The sequence below is a fragment of the Lissotriton vulgaris genome, chromosome 5 (genome assembly GCF_964263255.1).
Source record: "Lissotriton vulgaris chromosome 5, aLisVul1.2, whole genome shotgun sequence".
Lineage (NCBI taxonomy): Eukaryota > Metazoa > Chordata > Amphibia > Caudata > Salamandridae > Lissotriton > Lissotriton vulgaris.
The window spans coordinates 1968385812-1968404792 of NC_141693.1; the positions used below are offsets into that span (position 1 = coordinate 1968385812).

General features: G+C 44.3%; 1 protein-coding gene across 2 annotated transcripts in view; it reads right to left on the reverse strand.

Annotated features, from left to right (window-relative positions):
• Positions 1-1132: 1132 nt before the first annotated feature.
• The window catches only part of SCAI (suppressor of cancer cell invasion), a 602691-nt gene continuing 584842 nt past the window's right edge, over positions 1133-18981 (reverse strand). For both annotated transcript variants that reach the window (XM_086924673.1, XM_086924674.1), the window contains 4 exons: positions 12928-13000; positions 11072-11245; positions 9845-9945; positions 1133-2622 (listed from right to left, as the gene is read on the reverse strand). In XM_086924673.1, coding sequence (XP_086780799.1) covers positions 2476-2622; positions 9845-9945; positions 11072-11245; positions 12928-13000 — 495 coding nt within the window. In that variant the 3' untranslated portion in view covers positions 1133-2475. The remainder of the gene's footprint in view (positions 2623-9844; positions 9946-11071; positions 11246-12927; positions 13001-18981) is intronic.

Sequence of the window (18981 nt, forward strand, 5' to 3'; positions counted from 1 at the left end):
TCCTAAGGCTGTTTGTGCATCTCAACTTTGTGGTAAGCAGCTGCTCTCTGCAGCACCTTATGCTACGTAGTTGTATCGTCTAAAGGGGAAGAATTAGCCGGATATAGAGCAGGATCTGTGTCACGCGGGGGTGGGGGCTGGCCCAGCATAATCATCCCGTGGGGTGAGGGCTGTAAGGCAGTTTTGGAAGAAGGACGCTAACCATGTGGAGGCTCGTCAACGTCAGAGGCTGAGTCCTCTTCCAGCTCCGATAGTTGGATTTCCGCCCCAGAAGCCTCTGGCTGCTGCTATGTCTCTGTCCCCTGTTTCCCAAACACGTCCAGGGTCTTCGGAGTAGCAGTGCACTATGGATGCCGACACAAAGCAACACTCCCAATGGTACTGAAGTGTCTCCTTAATTCAAAAGGCAAGGCATGCTGAACAAGAACCCTCCTGATCATCTGGTGACAGACAAAGGTTGCAACCTGATGTACGTCTGTCCTTGGGTAATTAGCTCAACACTTCGGGCAGTAGCAGAATAGAGTCCTTTGTACAATGGGTGCATTCTCCAGTTTCAAAGAGTAGAAGGAGGCCCGAAATAGCTGGGGACCCACATTGGGTGTCGAAGAGAGCAACTGTGGAAAACGAACCAGAGACGACTAAATGCTAGGTACCGATGGAAGATACGTTGGCCATTCAATTGACGAAGTAGAGGGAACCAAATGGGCCCGGCGAGAACACCACGTGGCATCGAACCGGAGCTTGAAGGAACACGTCTAAACCCTATGGTGGGGAAACAATCCAAATATGGAGCTGATTCCTATGCACATTACCAATAATGGATGGAGTCAATTTACCTCATGAGTCAAGAGACTTCTTTAAAGAAAAACAACTTGCACATGTCAGAGCCCAACACAAGATGGTGGGAGTATGACCAACATGTGTAGCTACAGCTACACATACCATGGACAGCAGCATTTGTTTGACAACCCAGATACTAGGAAGCTGCCATGGCATATGGTGTGTAATGAGGATAAGATAATGCAAAGCCATACTCTCCGGAGAAGCCGTGTCATGAGGGACAAGAATCCAGTGGCCCTGCACTTTTTCCTTGTCCATCGTGGTCTGTGAGCAGAAAGAAACAAACGCCTGGTTATACCTAGCTTGTTATAAAGTGGTTCATTCTCAAAATTATTTATTGTTATGTAAAATAAGTATGCACACCACTAAATGGTAAAAAATACAACAATTTACAAATTTGGCTAGATAAAAGTGATGGGCTTACTGCAGTGGACATAAAAATCCCCCATGACACCAGTTCGCCAATCTCTGGAAGGAATAGCTGTTTTCCACTAACTTCACACAGTAAAAGTCCAATGAAATTGTTTTATAGGTCTGTTCTTGATACATAGACTTGATGAAAATAGAGACTTACACCCCAGACACAGCTGCTTGGACCCTGAACAGCAGAAGAGGAAATGGTCCAATAAACAATCTACAGAACTACTTTGGGCATCGTGCATGGTTGAGGGTAATGTAATTCCATATCACACCAAATGAAATATGATATTTGGACCCCAAAAGTGCAAGTGTCACTGTTAACTGATGAGACATGCCAGCTGCTTCTCCAAAGGAAAAGGGAAACCCTGTGCCAGATTGACACAAACAACAAATTGAAGCAGTTTACATTTTCAGAAGACATGGGAATGGAGTGGTCCTACTGATACATTGCAATGGAGGCTACATGTGTTTGCATTCGTTTTTAATTAAAATACTGTTACACTTTAAAATGGATACCACTTTCTACCCCTTCGCAAGTCACCCTGTAGAAATAGAAAGAAGAAAAGAGCCGCAAGCCCCATTGTACGGCAGTTCTTCGCTGCAAACCAGCATTCTGGCCCTACTGGATATGGGCATTCTGACCTCATCAAACATTAGTAAATGTCCATTTAAAGCAGTACCAACTCAAGCCAGCAAGATATTTAAATGGTGAGGCATGAATTAAACATGATTTGAAATAAATAACTCTCCCGCTCATTGCTGTGTCAGTTCCATGACCTTATTTCTGGTGGTAATGCTAAAAAATACCAATTATAACACTTATAAATATTGGCCATTACAAGATGGCTGCTATATTTGCATGTAAATAAGTGGGGCTTTACCACTCGAGTCTTGCTTCCATTTTTACTGCCAGCCAATTCAATTGAATGGAGTGGACCAGTCGACTGCATGATTTTTTTTTCTTCCCGTAAATGTCACAGGCCCTTAAAAGAGCACACACATCTTGCCTGCTTTGAAGTTTATAAAAATGTCACTGTGCTGACTAAAAATTCCACTTTGGATGGTGATGATTTTTTTTTTGTTTGTTTTCAAATGATGGTTTAGAACATAAAATTAATATAAAAAAAGTAATCCTATGTTTTCACATTAGAAAATAATGCACCTTTCAAATTCTGTGGCTAAAAGGAGCACAAAGTTTTAGGAAAAGAACCGTTCTCAATATTCATTCATGGTGCTTTCACGAAACATATTCCTGACATCTAAAATGGACGCCAGCTCCAAAATATGCTTTTGTACATGGATGTTCTCCACTGTGTCCTCTTTTGGCAGCGGAGGATAGGTTTCTGGGTAATTGAGTGTTTCCTAGAAGAAATGAAAGAGAGGTATAAATAGCATGAAAATCTGACGTTCAAATGTACGTTTATGACAAAGACAGTGCTCTGCTCAGAAGCACAACCTTGGAGATCATGCGTGCCATTTCGGACACATGTCTCAAAATAAGTAAACATGACATGTTGTTGCTGGTCTTTTAAGCAGATACAATTATTGAATATTTGCAGAGACCCAAACCAGGGTGAACTGAAATTATAGAGTTAAAAGGCCACTGTTTATCCCACATAATTTGGAAGTCCCCAACAGGCAATCAATTATCTGTCCAAAGATCAGTCTGTATTTCTAGCTCAATAGATAAAAAGTATTAAAAAAACGAATAGGTTAACAGAATGACTGTACATACTCCACATTCATCTTTTGATTTATTTCCTAAATGAGCAAAATAAACTTGAATTCCCAATACTGAAACAGTACTAATGGAGGTAAAATTAATTAAATAAAACAGAGAGCAACACTCTCCGAAAGGTAATGAAAAGGGAATATGGGACACAGGACTACAGCGATGAACACACTGTAAATTCCTTAAGGGTAACTGAATAGCAAGTTATGAAAGTAGAATGTGAAAGATGTGATAAGACTTCAAAAATATCTGGAAAAAATCTATTTATTCAGTCAGTCAACTTCACAAAAAGATGCACACATTAGTAAAACGGAAAAGACAAAAAACTGGAAGCTAAAATTCTGTGGCGAGAGAAAAACAGACTCACGATGACCAAACAAAATGCACACATTGATTAAAAGCTCAGAGCTATGATACAAAATGACATGCCTAAAGAGCAGCACCATTAGTGTGGCTCAAAATTCTTTTACCCTTACTACAGAAACAAATTCCAGTGTGCCACATAATTTTAAAGTTGCTGATCAAGTAATCAAAACCTCCAACTGCAAATTCTATACAGAGAACAATCTATCAAGCACCAGGAGAGATTGGTAAAAGAAGCTATATATTTATTTTCAGGTACAGATGGAGGGAACAAGTTACTTATCTTCTGTAGCGCTCTTTCTGGTGGATACTATATCTAATCATAGATTCTGCACCTTGATAATATTCTTCAGGGATGAGACTGGATCTGGAAACTTCCCAGCAGTAATCTTGAATTCCAGTAGGGGGCGTTGTGCAGCGTTGCACCAGCGCTGTTCTGCTCAGGCTGTAACAAGCTGTGCCACAATTAAGTGACACCCATATGCTCTAATGCCAGTTCTGTTATTAGGCTGTTTGTGCCCTCAAACACAGAAACCATCGGCAAACTGGCATGACCAGTGTATAGATGATCTCTAGAATGGGACCTTTTCAGATGGAAAAAGAGTCCAGTTCACAGAATGGAGAGGCGGGAGGGTGGGTGAGCAATCTGATAAATAGAACATCCACCAGAAACAGCGGTACCAAAGGTAAGTAACTTGTTCTTCTGATGGATACTTCTAACTGGAAATTCCTCACCTTGTGAATAGATACCGTAGCAGTACTTCCCCAGATGGTGGGTCTGTGAACTGACGCCTACCAAAAAAGTCGTGCAGGACCCAGCAGGCAAAATGCCAATCACAACGGATCTGACTGTAGAGGCAGTAGTGTTTTATGAATGTGTACTGACACACACACAGGTCAAATATCCAGAACAGGCACTCCACAAGCCAACCCAGTGGTACCAGCTTTGGCTCTGGTGGAATGAGACCATTGGAATTCCATAGGCTGCATCTTGGCCAGTGTGCAACAGATCCCGATGCAGAACATAATCCATCAAGAGATGACCCGCTTCTACACTGGCTAGCCATGCTTTGCCCCAGCAAATCCTATAAAGAACTGATTGTCCACACCATATTGCTTGGTATAATCAATTTAAAAACTGAGTGCTCTCTTGGGTCCAAATGATTGTGTCTCTCTTCTTCATTCGAAGGATGAGGTGAAGCAAAGGACACCAGGATACTTACAGCCTGTCCAACATGAATATGTAAAGCTTATGGCAGAAAAGAAGCTCGGGTCCAAAGCACCAGCTTATCTGGGAAGAATGCAGCATAGGGTGGTTGACAGAAAGACTCTAAATGATGCTGAGTTGATGTTATGTATGGCGATCAGGAAGACCGTTTTGAGGGACCCGTGATGAAATGGACAGCTATACATTGGCTCAAAGGGAGTACACATTGAAAAAGAGAAATGGTTCTGGAGAAAATAAATGTTGCAAACTTTTCCAAAATCTCATCACAACAGGTGATTTAAACATTGAAGGCTGATCTAGCATCTGCAGAAAAGCCAACAGAGCTGTCTAGTAGTGTTTAGCCGTGCCCAAAAGCAAGTAATTGATAGACCAGGGACAAAACAAGCAATAAAACTTCAGACAACTTGGCCTGCAACGGGTCAATCGGATGGGTGTGCACCAAACCGCAAATCTGTCCCAGCGACTGGTGTACACAAATTGTAGAGGGATGCCTCACCACTAACATGACATCAACGACTTTGGGAGGAAGCAACAGCTTGATCAACGGATAGATGCTCATCCCCAGGATTCATGGTACCACATTCTCCTGGTCCAATTCTGGGCCACTGGGCTTGACTTGTGCCCAGTGGTTCCTGATCTTCATTAGTACTTAGGGAAGGAGAGGTAATGGAGAGAAGGAATACAGGAGTCAAGGACCCCACTCTAGGCATAATGCATACTGGTGAAAGGGCTTCCCAGTGGCGTAGCTGGGGGAGGGGTCTGCTAGTGAGGGTGGGCGGTCCACCTGGGGCGGCACGGGTTTGAGGGTGGCAGCCAGAGGGAGAGTTACGCCACGGTAGCTGCCTTGGGAATTCCATTGCTGACATTGTGTGTTCTCAGCTGTGGGTAAAAGATCCAGGGTTATCCCAACTTATGGAAGACGTCCTGATTTGACTAAGACTGCCTGGGGCGAGCCTGCCTTCAACAGCCAGTCATCAAGGTATGGGAAGACTGATACCTCCGAACTCGTGCTGCGACCACCGTCATCACTTTTGTGAACACCATGACGATGTTCCTGGCCTATTGGAACTGCCGGTAGCACATTTGGGCCTGCAGGACAGCACCACCAGCACCATCATTGAGCTGCTCGATCACCATATGGTCCTCCGTCAACCGTTCTGATGGAAGGTGCAGCGGTGTAGAAAGAAATGGGAGGGTTTAGCCTCGACTGACAATTTGGAGGACACACTTGTCTGATGTAACGTCTCGCCACCCTTGGAAGAAATACAGAATGCCGCCTCTGATAGGGTGGCTGTGTGCGTGAATGACACGCTGAATGGGTTTTGCTGCTGCAGCCAGAGGAGCAAGGGACAGAGCTGCCCAATGCCCCTGAGGCCCTGGGCTTGCCTTTGTAAGATGCAGCCTCTAACACGAAGACTGAGATACCTGTTGGGCTGGCATTGGTGTCTGACATTAGTATTATTAGAAACCCTTATCATAGTCTTGAAAGGGGCATAATTGTTGATGGAACTTTCTGGATGGGGAAGACAGGCCTAAAGAATGTGCTGCGGCCCTGCTTTCTTTAAAATCTTCCAGGACGGAGTCCACTTTCATGCCACAAAGGCGACAGCCATCAAATGGCACATCAAAGAGGGATGCTTGGTCATCCATGTAGACCTCATCCAGGCGTCACGCCTAAACCAGAGTGGATTACACATGTTGCTGCGTCACAGCAATCCTGCATAGCTTGGGTCAAGGACGCCCACAGGTCATCCGAAACTGCTGGTAAAACTTGGTCCACTGTGTCCCATAGGGCATGAAAGTAGTGGCCTAATTCCATTCCCTCCTCATTGGCCCATACCCCGTCGTCGTTTGCTGAGGTGTCTGGGCTCCGTGTCAATGTCTCAAAGTCCTTTTTATACCCCTTTCTGGGATCCACTCAGGACCCCAATTATACTCTTACGGGGAACCAAGTCATGTGGTGCCCTGGCTCCTGATATCTCGGCATCCGCATCTACAGGCATGACCCCGACCTATGCGACGGCAACATAGGTAGAGCAAAGACCGCAATCCGCTCCCAACTCTCCTTTAGGGGCACCCTTCCATTGTCTGTTACTGGTAGGATTGCCCTTACCAAGATGGCGATCCTTCCCGGCTCCTCTACTACTTCACAAAACTACCCGTCTATATAGTCCCCCTTTTCAAGCAACTGGAGAGTGCAGTGAGAGATTTACTTTCGGGGAACTCTCACCACTGTGTCCCCATTAAAAAAGTTATCTGTCTTCAGAAAATGGAGGCCTGGCTGCCTCAAACCTAGAGCATTACTATCTAGCTGCACAGCTACAATGGATTGCCCGGTTACTGGCCTCCCGCAAAACTCAACAACACGGCTACTCTGCACCTCCCCCCTACAACTCTATTTCCTACTCTATTTGTTTCACTCTTGCTCATGTCCCAAGATCATAGACTCCCTATTGCTCGCAGTAGCGCATAAATGCTTCTACAGAAGCCTTTTTATTACTTGCTCTACAGTATCATATGTACCAGCTATCCATCTACAGGGAACGCCCAGGAGGCAGGAGGTCACCGCTGCGACTGAACTCTGCAGCTTGGGAAGAGCTGACATACATGACATCAGGGATCTTTTCCGGGACCGGACCCTCATGCCATATACTACAATTGTCTCTGAGGGGGGACCACACCCGGGTCACTTTCGTATACATCACTTCCTAATAACAGCCCTTACAGCCCGTTGGGGTGATCAGACTACAGAACTTCCTACGCACCTCACAGTACAGTATTTACACATGATGGGCATCGGGGGTCACTGAACGCGGTGGTTTGCTGCCTCTCCGAGACAGCACGCTGCAATTACCCTTGACCCCTTGAAGCTTTACTGGGAGGGGGCTTGGCTCGACCCTTCTCGAACAGGGAGTGGGCGCAGCTCTGGGGAGTCCCACACGAATTCCCTGTAACCAGTGCTTCTGCCAGAACCAATTTTTTATACTGCACTGAGTGTACCTCCCACCAGCTAAAACCAATGAGTACTTCCATTGCACAACACCGCCTGTCCCCGGTGCCAATTGGTTAATGCCGATCTCTTACATATGTTGTGGCACTGCCCCGCTCTTAATGTATACTGGGGAACACTAGCCAGGCCCTTGCTCACTGCACTGAGCGTGACATTCCCTTTCTTTGGGAGACCCATATTTTGTATCTTTTTAAGAAAGGTTAAAGGTATAAGGTTACATCCCGCTTCCTGGATTTGGCAGTCGCTAAGTGTCTTATTACTAGGAAATGGAAATCTCCCACGCCTCCTCACGTGGTGGCATGGGGCCGCTCTTTATTAACACGGGCCAAGGTGGAAAGCATTGCCCTACATAGAGAAGATTTGCTGGGACTCCGCGCACTGCCTCTAGCAGCCAGTTGGAACGCAATACTAGTGGCCCTTCAGGGGTTCAATGCCGTAGATCCACTAGGTTCACTCACTGAAAAGGAGCCAATCATTGGGGTGACATAAGCTTTGGAGCACACATCTGTCCCTAGTGGATCATGAGGTCCCTTCACCGCTGATTTTCTAGTTTTGCTATGTCGGCGACTACATACTCATTACACATGGCAATTCTCTGCTATTTTAGAACTGGGCGGGTGCGGGGGGGTCATGGGCAGGGGAGGTACCTCATTGATGGCAAATCATTTTCATTTAACCTTTTCCTTGCTTCCTTTGTCCTCATTTTGTTGTACACCATTTCCCCTGATTAATATTTGTCGAACAGCGGTCTTGTATTATATACAAGCACATGTGGGGCATAGAGGTGCACACACTGGTGTCGATATCCATAACTTGCTGTAAATACTAGTTTACTGCTCTTGCTTACTGCATTTGGACTAGGACGCCTTACAGTCCTGAATGACCCCTTGCTCTGGGGCCTGCTCTGATTGTACCTCTGTATGTACCACTGCCTTACTTGATGTTTTACATGGAAAAAACCCAAAAAAGAAAATAAACTGATTTACACAAAAAAAGTAGTGGCCTAGTAGACAGCTGGCATTTACCAATCACAGAGCAAGGCTTGTGGAGGAAAAGATGCATTTGCAAATCTCTCTTCTCTGTTTAGATACACAATTAGGTTGGGTGGTGGGGAAGTCATCAGTATTTATCTTACTGGTAGATGGCTGCACCACCACAATAGCGCCAGGTGCCCAAGAGGATATCCATGATTGTGTCATTAAATGGTAGGAGAGGTTATGTAGGTGCATGACCAGGATGGAGTACCTCTGTAAGAACATTAGTCTTCACCTACATAGTAGGTAGTTGTAGGTCCAGTAGCCCTGCCACCCACCACAGTGACAGCAAAGAAGGTGCATTCTTCGTTGGCAGGGCCTGGAGGAGAAAATAGGGCAGTATCTGGTGAAGTATCAAGGCCACTGGCATCTTGTAGAACCTCACACCAATTTTCCTAATCATATTGGGGACCAAAATCATCCACTTCCTCAAAAGTGTCACTGTCCGAGTCTGAGCCCTACTCCTGATAAAGGCAACGTATCAGAATCTGAATGATTGCTGATTGGCTGCACCCGAATGGGATCGGGCGCAGCTTCCGTCAAGATTGGCTTAGATTCATCTTCGGCTCGGAGAGCAAAATGGGTTGTGAAACCTCCTCTGGTGTTGACCACATCGATGACAAGGGAACCAGCAAACAGGTGGTTCTAAAACCAAGGTTGGCACCATAGTTGGTGCTGAACCTAAAGCATGTTCAAGGAGTACAGGCGGTGCTGAGGGCAGACTCGCTGGCGGAAGTTCAACTTTAGGCCCCTGCTGATCTTCTGGGCCCAAAGGCATACAAGAGGAAACCAGTTAAGTCCCAAAAATATGCAGCATGGCTTCCCTAAGGCATCCACTTACTACACCATTGCTGACGGATCCAGAAATTTAGGGTGCATTGTTACTAAGCGTGGGATCTGTTCCAATGGAAATCAGGGGTGAGGCCAGGTGGTAAGTGGATACCCTCACTCCTCCAAGGAGTTTGAGAGCTGTTAACTTAGGAGGTGACTTTTTGTCTTGCACACTGGAAAAAGTTTGTGGATAAGTGTTGATCCAGTCTGATGCCTTGGGATCCAGTCTCACACCTGGTAAATATTCACAAGGTGAGGAACCTGCAGCTAGAAGCATCCATCAAAAGCATGACTTTGAAAAGCAAGTAGAAATATGAGCTGGAAACCAGTGTGTTCAATTCCAGACTATTACATTCCCCATGAAACCAATAAAAACATTTGCATACCCTGAAACTTTTGTGTAGCCGGATGGTGGCAGAGCAAAATACAAATCTTGTAAGGAGCAGGCGTAGAAACTCATCACCAAAGAATTGTAGAAATGACTGATCTGTGAATTAAAAAAATAAGAGTCATGGTTATTCTTGATTGCTGGCTTATCAAAACTATGAACAAATGCATGCTTTTTTGTAACAAACATTTGAAGACAAAAAAACAGAATTCATGTCTCTTGAGAAATTCGTGTAACAATAAGTTGTCATACAAGAACTGAAAGGTTTAAATTACAGATTTATCACGAAAGATCCACCAACCATTACAAAAAATATAAAGGAATGCCTTCGGATGAGGGAGTTTTTGTTCTTGGCTTTCAGTGTAGCTTCACAAATCTGTCTGCGGATTTGCGTAGCCATACATTCTCAGAAAATGTTCTGTTATGGCCACCATTACCCACGTATTGTACTGGGCAAAAAATAGGGCTTATGGAAGCAGGGTGAATATATGCTGATCCCCAGCTAATTGGGGTCCCCAAATAGACCCCCCCATCCCTTGCATTAAAATTAATTTTACAAAAGTAAATTTTGTCAGTGGATTTGCAGATCCTGGACCCGTGATCAACCTGTGGTGTCTCAGGATCAAATCCAGATTTACATTTTAAAATATTAACTTGGAATGCTCTCTCCATTCTGGGAAATATGAGTAGTCCCATGGCCGGCTGCCATTAGGCAAGAGGTCAGTGAATCATATTTGGCAAGCTGGGGCTGGAGAAGCCACAGAGGGAATGTGGGTCAGACTGTGGCTGAAGTTCAGTACGACTGCAGATAGGGGGGGATAAGAGGAAATGCACCTCAGAAATTCATAGTAGAAGATTTTGGGACGAAACTCTCACACCATATTCACCCAGAAGACTTGTAGTGCAAAATCAAAGTTTATAACCATAACATGTAGAAGAATGTAAATTATCTGCACTTTTCGTGCTCAATACAAAATTATGCATGTTGGTTTGTGTTTGGTGGCAAATTTGTCAACTCTGGCTGCCCTCTTCCAAGTGTTGAACAGTTTGGAAGAGAGTGGGTGGGTTCAACCTAGGTGGAGGGGTGATTAACTAGCTTCTATACCTGTGCAAGATGTCTCCTCAAATAGAAAATTGAAGTCCAAGTCTGAATTTACTTCTGCTCAACACAGATACATCTCTAGAAAGAATAGAAACTTTGTTGCATTTTTCTTCACAGACTTACCAATCGAGCGGGAATGTGTCATTAACTGTGCAATGTCCCGGTTGATTTTCCTTACATATTCCTGGCACTTTTCCCATAAACCTTTACGCATGCTCGAAAGGCCACAGATGAAGAGGAACGCCATCAAGGGATTGTTCAGGAAGAGGGTAAAGAGGCTGCCCCTCTGGGACTGATCTAGAAATCAGAAACAGAAGCTTAGGTAATTCAGAAGGCCTAGCACTACTCGTGTTCTATTCAAAACCAGTCCACACCCTTTGGTCCCAAATATTTTAGTACTGAGGTTGCACTTAATATAACAGTTGTTATTCTGGGTAGCACTACAGTGACAATAAGTTTATCTCACGTTACAAATTGGCTGCTCAACATCTTGGGTGGTGTAGTTCTATAAATGACCACTAGTGGACAGTCGTAATCTACAAAATCGTATATAATAGTGGTGTCCAATGTAAGTGTATACATGTCTGATTTTCAGGGTACCCACAAGAGATATATGTACATGTAATAAACAAAATGGAAATCACATTGAAATGACATTCTCACCATCACACATGTGTGGCTGAAATAGGATAGGGAGGGGTAATGGGAACAAGTAACTAGAACATTACTAGACAAGCCGTGTACAGTTCTTTTTGTACCCACTTACATCACATATATTTACAATTTCAGGCACATAAAAATGAAGTTATTTGCTTGGTCAAGGCTAAAATCATGATTAAAACTCAAATTCTAAGTTGAGCAATTTAGCAGTCTTTCGCAAGGAGCATTCCAAATAAGGTTAACTGTGCCACTGAACAACGCATCATAAGAACACATGTCCTCATTATATTCACTCTTCAAAAAAGCTATGTAGAGAAATTAACTATAGCAAAGGGGATCCTATCCTGACAATAAATAAATAAACCAAAGAGTGATCCCTAGTCCCCTATCCCCCAACACCACCAGATAAAATCTGTCACAGCACCTAATTCTAAGTTTTACTTTAACCTTTCACCCTCTGCAGACTAGGCTTGAAGAATACATGAACACAAATAAAAAATATGCCATTAGCAGAGACAGACTGACTTGGAAACACTTGAAAACTCAGCTTCTTCGCTATGTGGTTTACAGAAAATGGGTACGAGCTCTAAGGTTGATTGGGAAGGAAATCCCCTCTAAGAAGGTCCCCACTTCCTGAGATATTTGGGATGAATACCTAGACAGGGGGCAAGACAAATCATTTCAGACTCCCCTGCATGAACAACTCTCAGAATTCAATATTGTTTGACAGCAATAGGAAGTAGCACTGATGCTGCTTTCGAAAGCTACAAGGTCAACCTTGAGTACTGAGGCGGATTATAATAATGGTCAATTTGAAGCATCTTCTGGTGTTATGGTGTTCCATGCCAATGAGTTGAGCTTCTTGATTTTCCTGTTTGTCCCTCTTCTTTGTGGACTACACTGGAGTCTGGATGTAACATGCTATAATGATCTAACTAGAGTTGACAAAATCCAAAACCTTGGAGGCGCTGCAAAGCAGCTACAGAACATTATCAGACGAACACCCAGGAATGAGAAATCCCAATCCTTTGAGGCCCTGTTAGGCGACCAGAGAATACTATCGAAATCCAACTCAGGAGCAACAAAGCCCAACCCTTGGAGGCAATGCAAGCCGGCTGGAGAATACTATTTGTGTACGAAGCCCCATGGAAATGTTGTAATACAACACACTGCTTTTGTCCGTATTAAGTTTTTGGTAATAATAAAAAAAAGGTCTGCTCCTGGCTATGACAAGTGTTGGCTACAAAAAGTAAGATCCACAAATATAGCTTTGCTGTAAATGGATGTGTAACGTGTACTGATGTTGCGCAATGGGTTACCTTGTAATGCTTTGGGGTACACTGTTGGAGAAAGCAGGCAAACCAGGGGTTGTCCAAACAAATTTGTGAAATTCTGGAACATAACAAATTGAAAATAAGTTATTAGTAATAGTAAACACATACACAATATGCAACAGATAACTGCAGTATCCCTATTTTAATAGTAACACCCTGTTGCATGTGAAGCACTTTATCATTGTAATAGCAAGAGTTACTATAACTCAATCCAAATGTGCTTATTTTATCAACTTCAAAAGATGCGACACTGTATTCATGCATCAGCAATCAATTCTGCAACCTTATGTTGATACAAACACACTATGCAGTGCGTGCAGCAGCCCCCTAAGCTATCTCACTGACCCCAGGATTTCAGCAATGTATTGCGTTACTTGTTCATCATATTTCCAGTGCCCTGAGCCTATTACAAACTAAGTTCAGTAAAAAACATATGGGCATTGCAACGCGAGTTCCTTTTAACTCTGAAGGCATGACATTAAGCATGTTTTGGATTCTAGGAACACGACAACAGATATTATAAGGAACATATAACCCCCACTCCTCTACGGAACCAGAATATGGAGAGGAAAGAGGGAGATTTAACCCCCCACTTCCCCCCCTTATGCGGTGGATGTTATATTGCATGAGACTTTATTCATGTTACCTGCTGGCTGGGCATTTGGTACCAGCTCAAGAGAACATCATGTATAACAATCAAATTGGTGGATACTGAAGCAGTATATTTATTAAACTATGCAGTGTCTTGCAGGCAACAAAATGTTACAAATGGTCCAATGCTTGCACTTACGCGTCTACTGCTGCACTGTGGTCGGCCAGTTTCTAGCAGAGCATTTTCTACACATCACTCTCAATCAGATTGCTTGCTATATCTTACACTTTCTTCTAGGTGACAGGAAATTGACATGTTTTCTGTATGGAATGCCTGGCTTCAAAATGGCTGCCGTAGGATATGTGACGCGAATACAGAACAGTTGTCAGAAAGACAAAGTAACTCGATCGAGCAGGAGTAAAAAGTCCTATGTTTAGCCTTTAATGGGGCACTCAAAGGTGGGAGTTGGTTCATTGAAATGGGAGGAAAGCTCCTCAATGAGATGTGCAGTAAAGTTGCAGCCACTGTTAGATGAACAGTTCTGGGATGCTACTCTCTGCATGCAGCTGCTGGACATGAATGTGTGCAAATGTTAAATCAGCTGCTGCAGGAGCAGTGGACAGAGTTGGATGCGCAAGTAGCACAAGGGAGACCACTGAAGCTTGCCGGATTTCAGAACTAAGAGTCAATGTCCTCGTAGTCCAATGCAGATGTGGGGAGGGGAGGGGTCTCCTACATGGATAGTTTTACTGAAAATTATGGAGCGTTGAGGTGCAGCCACTGCACTAGAAACATTCACTTGAGTAAATCTCAGACTAGGAATTACTAAACCCTCAGAAGTACCGGTATGACATACATGCCAACATCTAGAAACCCAGAAGAGTGAGAGTTGAAGAAATAAACTTATGTCAGAGTAGAGTAAGTGCTAAGTGAGAGTAGGCGAAGATAACAGCATTTGTTGCTGAAAAATTGTGAGTCTCCCGCCAACATCTGATTGCAGCCCGAGTTAAAGCACATACATGCAAGTATGTAATACTTCTAGAGCACAAACCTAGCTGAAAGGCAGCAGAGCCTTGTAAATCTGGACAAGTCCAACTGCTGCACTGGAAGGAGGCATCAGAGCCTACGGACGACCTAGTAAGGTGGTTCTTAACCTGTGACCCGGGGACACCTTGGGGTCCGCGAAGCCAACTCAGAGGGACTATGACTGCATAGAAAATTAAATAATATTAACGGATTAATAAAGTGTACATAAATAAAGAAGTAAAATGTTCAACTGAAAATGTTAAAATATTCTGTAAATGTGAAGGAGTACGAAATTTGAGGCTAAAAATTAAGTTAGTATTGTTAGATTGATTCATGGGAGCAGTCCAAGGGATTCAAACAGAATACAGTATGGACGAAGAGTGGCCTCACTTGAATTTAGAAATGCTCCAGGCTTCCCATTAAAATTTAGATTTTTTTATTTGTTTTTTAATCAAATTAATATTTCATTATTTGTATATTTGCTTGATTAATGCTTGTTTCTGCATTTTTTAAAGTATTGTTTATCAAAAATACTTAGGTCCCCGGGTTCCAATAATGATTACGTGGGGGTTCACAAAAGTCAAAAGGTTAAGAACCACTGACCTATATCACTAGCACAAGACCAACAGAACGACTCAAATGCAAGAAGGCATCATAACGAGCAAGCAAGGTTAGACATCAATTTTCAGCAGAACTAATAACCAGTCTGTGCTAATGTGCCTATTACCTCCACCAGGCTACTGTCATGAAGGGAGAGGGCATGCACAGTACCACTTTTTCTCCAATACTTCTTAAGAACTCAACAAAAGGTTATGCCTTCCTCCAATTGCCTTGGTGTATGATACATATTCACTGTGGCAGACCAGTGACCGTTTCAGATCAGTTGTATGTCATCACCTTGACTGCTACTACATCGAATCAGTATGTATGTAATGAATTTAGCCGCTGGATCGACACAAGAACATCCTCTGAGCATGTACTCCAACCCTGACATTAATTACACACTTCATTCTCACCCTAGCCTTAATTCTCACCCTTCCCACATTACAACCCTAAATCTAACTGTAATTTTGACTCTCAATGCAAGTATTTGATGTAGTGATGTAATTGTAGTAAAACGCCCAAGTAGTGCAGTGTCGACACAGTAGATTTTTGTTGCAGTGGTAAGCGGATGTAGTGAGAAATACCTTCTTATCCCCATGTTCAACACAGCACTAAACTCGCAGAGGGGCTCAACGGGGTTATCATACTATGCGCCTCTGGGACGCCAATGATATATACCTTCTGTACAAAGTCATGAGTAGATCTGCTTGCAGCATCAAAGGCTCCCTGGGGTCCAGTTAAACCAAATATGTCAGGTACTGCAAATGGTAACATTTCATTCTTCTTCACTGTGAAGTACACTATTCACAAAGATGCTTTCAATTAGAGCCATGGAAGGAGACTGGAAGATTGAGTGAGTCAACTCTTTTCATTTGCCAACTAAATTTAGCGAGTGATCCCGTCAGCTTTGTATTGATAATTTGATTTGCTCTAATAGAGTTGGCTGTGAGAGTGAAGGGTTGAGCCAGAGGCCTGGTCTGGCTCAGCTATGATATGATATAGATTTGCAGAACGCAACAATGACCAAAGGCGTCAAGGCGCTAGCTGGAGGTCCTCTTGGGCACTCGAGCTGAGCTTTCGGGAGCCTCTTGCATGCCACCCACACTCTAACCAGAGAACCCAAGAATTTAAAAAAAAGCAGTGACCTTCGATGTAAAACAAGTGAGAGAAGGAGATGAGCTCAAGTGGCTTAACAGCACAATGTGAAACCAGAAAACCTTGGCTCAGTCTTGGCTTCCTCACTTCACAAAACTGTGTGATCCTATCCAAACATTATATTTCACAGAGCCTCCCTTTTTCTTCTTTATCAGTTTTTTTCCCCAAAACATTTTTTATTAAAGTTTTGTACATTTCAACACACAATTGTATCACTGCCGGCGTGAGAGCTTGGTTATACAAAGGTACATATGTGACATATATATATATATATACCTGGGCCATGGGCCGTCAATCTACAGGTCCTGTTGACCCAGCTATATCAACTTTTTTTCACGTACTGAGCTACCAGGGTACATTATATCCCTGGGGTAGCCATTTATTATTATGGTTTTTAACTCTGTGGGAGAATCGTGACATTAGAAATGCTACGATATCTCCTAAACCGTTGTAGTTCACTCATTTTCACACTACTGATTACTCTACACTCCCGATGTCCCCTCACACGTTGACTCTTCACCATACAACATTGAACCATAAAAAAAATCTCTGCTAAATGCTTTGAGGGTAGCATCGGCCCGAACAGGAGCAAAACACCCAATGATGAAGCTTGACATTCCCAGGGGTGTGCGAGGGCAGCGAATAAAATATTTTAGGGGTTCCCTCTTGCTCTTTTGACCACAACCTGGTTTTCTGGTCTCTACTTTTAGGAACAGTACCCTCTTTTTTGTTAATTTTGCAGATAGGATTACCAGTTTTGGCTAACATGTGTGGTCTACTCTGATGCAAGACGTCATGAGCATGGTACATCAACGCAACTTGCATATAAAACCACGTATTTTTCTATCTATTCGCCGCCGTCCCCAGGCCTGTCAAGTGTCACACATTAGGTGTGACACTCACGCATTTCAGTGTGGTGTTGCGCATCACCGCACTGAAATGCATTGTCACGCATTTAATGCCACTCTAAACCTCTGGATACCAGGGTGCCAGCGCACACCACTGCCGCTGTGTGTGCTGTGTGCTGTTCCCCAAAGACGTGCTGCAGGCGGCTGGGCTCACGCAGTAAGTTAATAGTTAACGATGCCTGCTCTCAGCTCTGGAGTGGCTGAGAATGCTGCTACAATGTTTAAAATCTGCCCGGCTGCCTGGCTGCGTATTTCCTGAGGCCCACGGCGGTGCGCGGCTTTCAGAGAAGCACCACGTGACCGCGGAGCGGGGCCTGCCCTCAGCAGTGGCTGCTACTGGCTGTCGGGGGCCCGGGATTAATAATCTGAATGTGACCGGAGTGGAGGACTTTGAGGTAAAGTGTCAGATTCAGAAGCGGGGCCGCAGGGGACTCAATCTGAGAGTCGAGTCCTCGGTGCGGTGCACTGCTGACTACGCAATAAAACCCCCGTTGTTAGGCCAGATCGAGTGACTGATTAATTTCTCACTCAACTACAGGACACTGAGCCTCCGCACATCAGAAGCATGACATCGTGGTGATGATCACGGGCGCAAAATGCGGCCTGGCGGGGGACGAGTCCGTGAGTAACATTTAGCTCACTTGTTTGTTTGGTATTCCGCACTTTAGCTGAAAAATGTTTAATATGTTTGGGAGCCGGCGGTTTATTTGTTGCACCTTCTGGGCAGGCAGCGCTCTTGCCAGATTAACTCCAGCGCTGCTCTGCTGCGCTGCAAGCCCTTGCTGTCCTGGTCTCTGGGAGGCCGGCGGAGCTGGGACAGACGAGCGCGCAGTCGGGCCCTGTAAAGAGTACCATACAATTGCGGGACAGTCGAGCTGCCAGGCCAGGCCTGGGTGTTGGAGTGGGGCTGTTCCGAGGCCAGCAGCGGGGAAGCGGGAGATAGCTGGAGTCTCCTGCCTCAGGCTGGTCTATTGGCATTTACAGCAGCGACTAAGACCACCACACAGATCGAGACAGACCTTTTCACATCATAGGCCTGCCTAGCCGTGACCTAAACGAGTGCCTCCCACTCGCAGCTTTCCCATGCAGCCGCGGTTACTGCTCATGTAACCGGCGCAGTCGAGTGAGTTTGGTAGTCACTCAGCTGATTATAATTAGATTATGATTATCTCCCACACCGCTTTATCTATTTTCTTAATTTTTTGCTTGAGTCTGATAAATGGAAGTTGTTTAACAATTTTTATGCTAGCCTTTCCAGCAGTTACATTAGCGTTTCTCGTTGCTCAAATAGGAGTAATTCTGATATTTATGTGTTTCCTTTGTATTCATTGCTTTATTTTGCTTGCGAGAAAAGTGTCACTCATAGTCCTTGAAATGTCACTCATAATTACACTGGAATTAAGAAAATGTCACATATGCCACTTTAAAACCTTGGCAGCTATGCGTCCCGCGCATCCGAAGAGCAACCACCAGCGGGAGATCATTCTCCCACCTCGCCGCCAAGACATGGAACACCCTCCCATTGAGCCTATGACAGACCCAAGACCTGCTGACCTTCAGGAGGCTACTCAAGACCTGGCTGTTCGACCAGTAGCCCTAGCCGCCCCCCTTTTTTTCCCCCAGCGCCTTGAGACCCTCACGGGTAAGTACTGCCCTCTACAAATACTTGATTGATTGATATTTAAATATTATTTGTTACAATGGTGCTCCCCCCACACGGGTATTAGACTGTACAGGTGGGAAAAACATGCACCG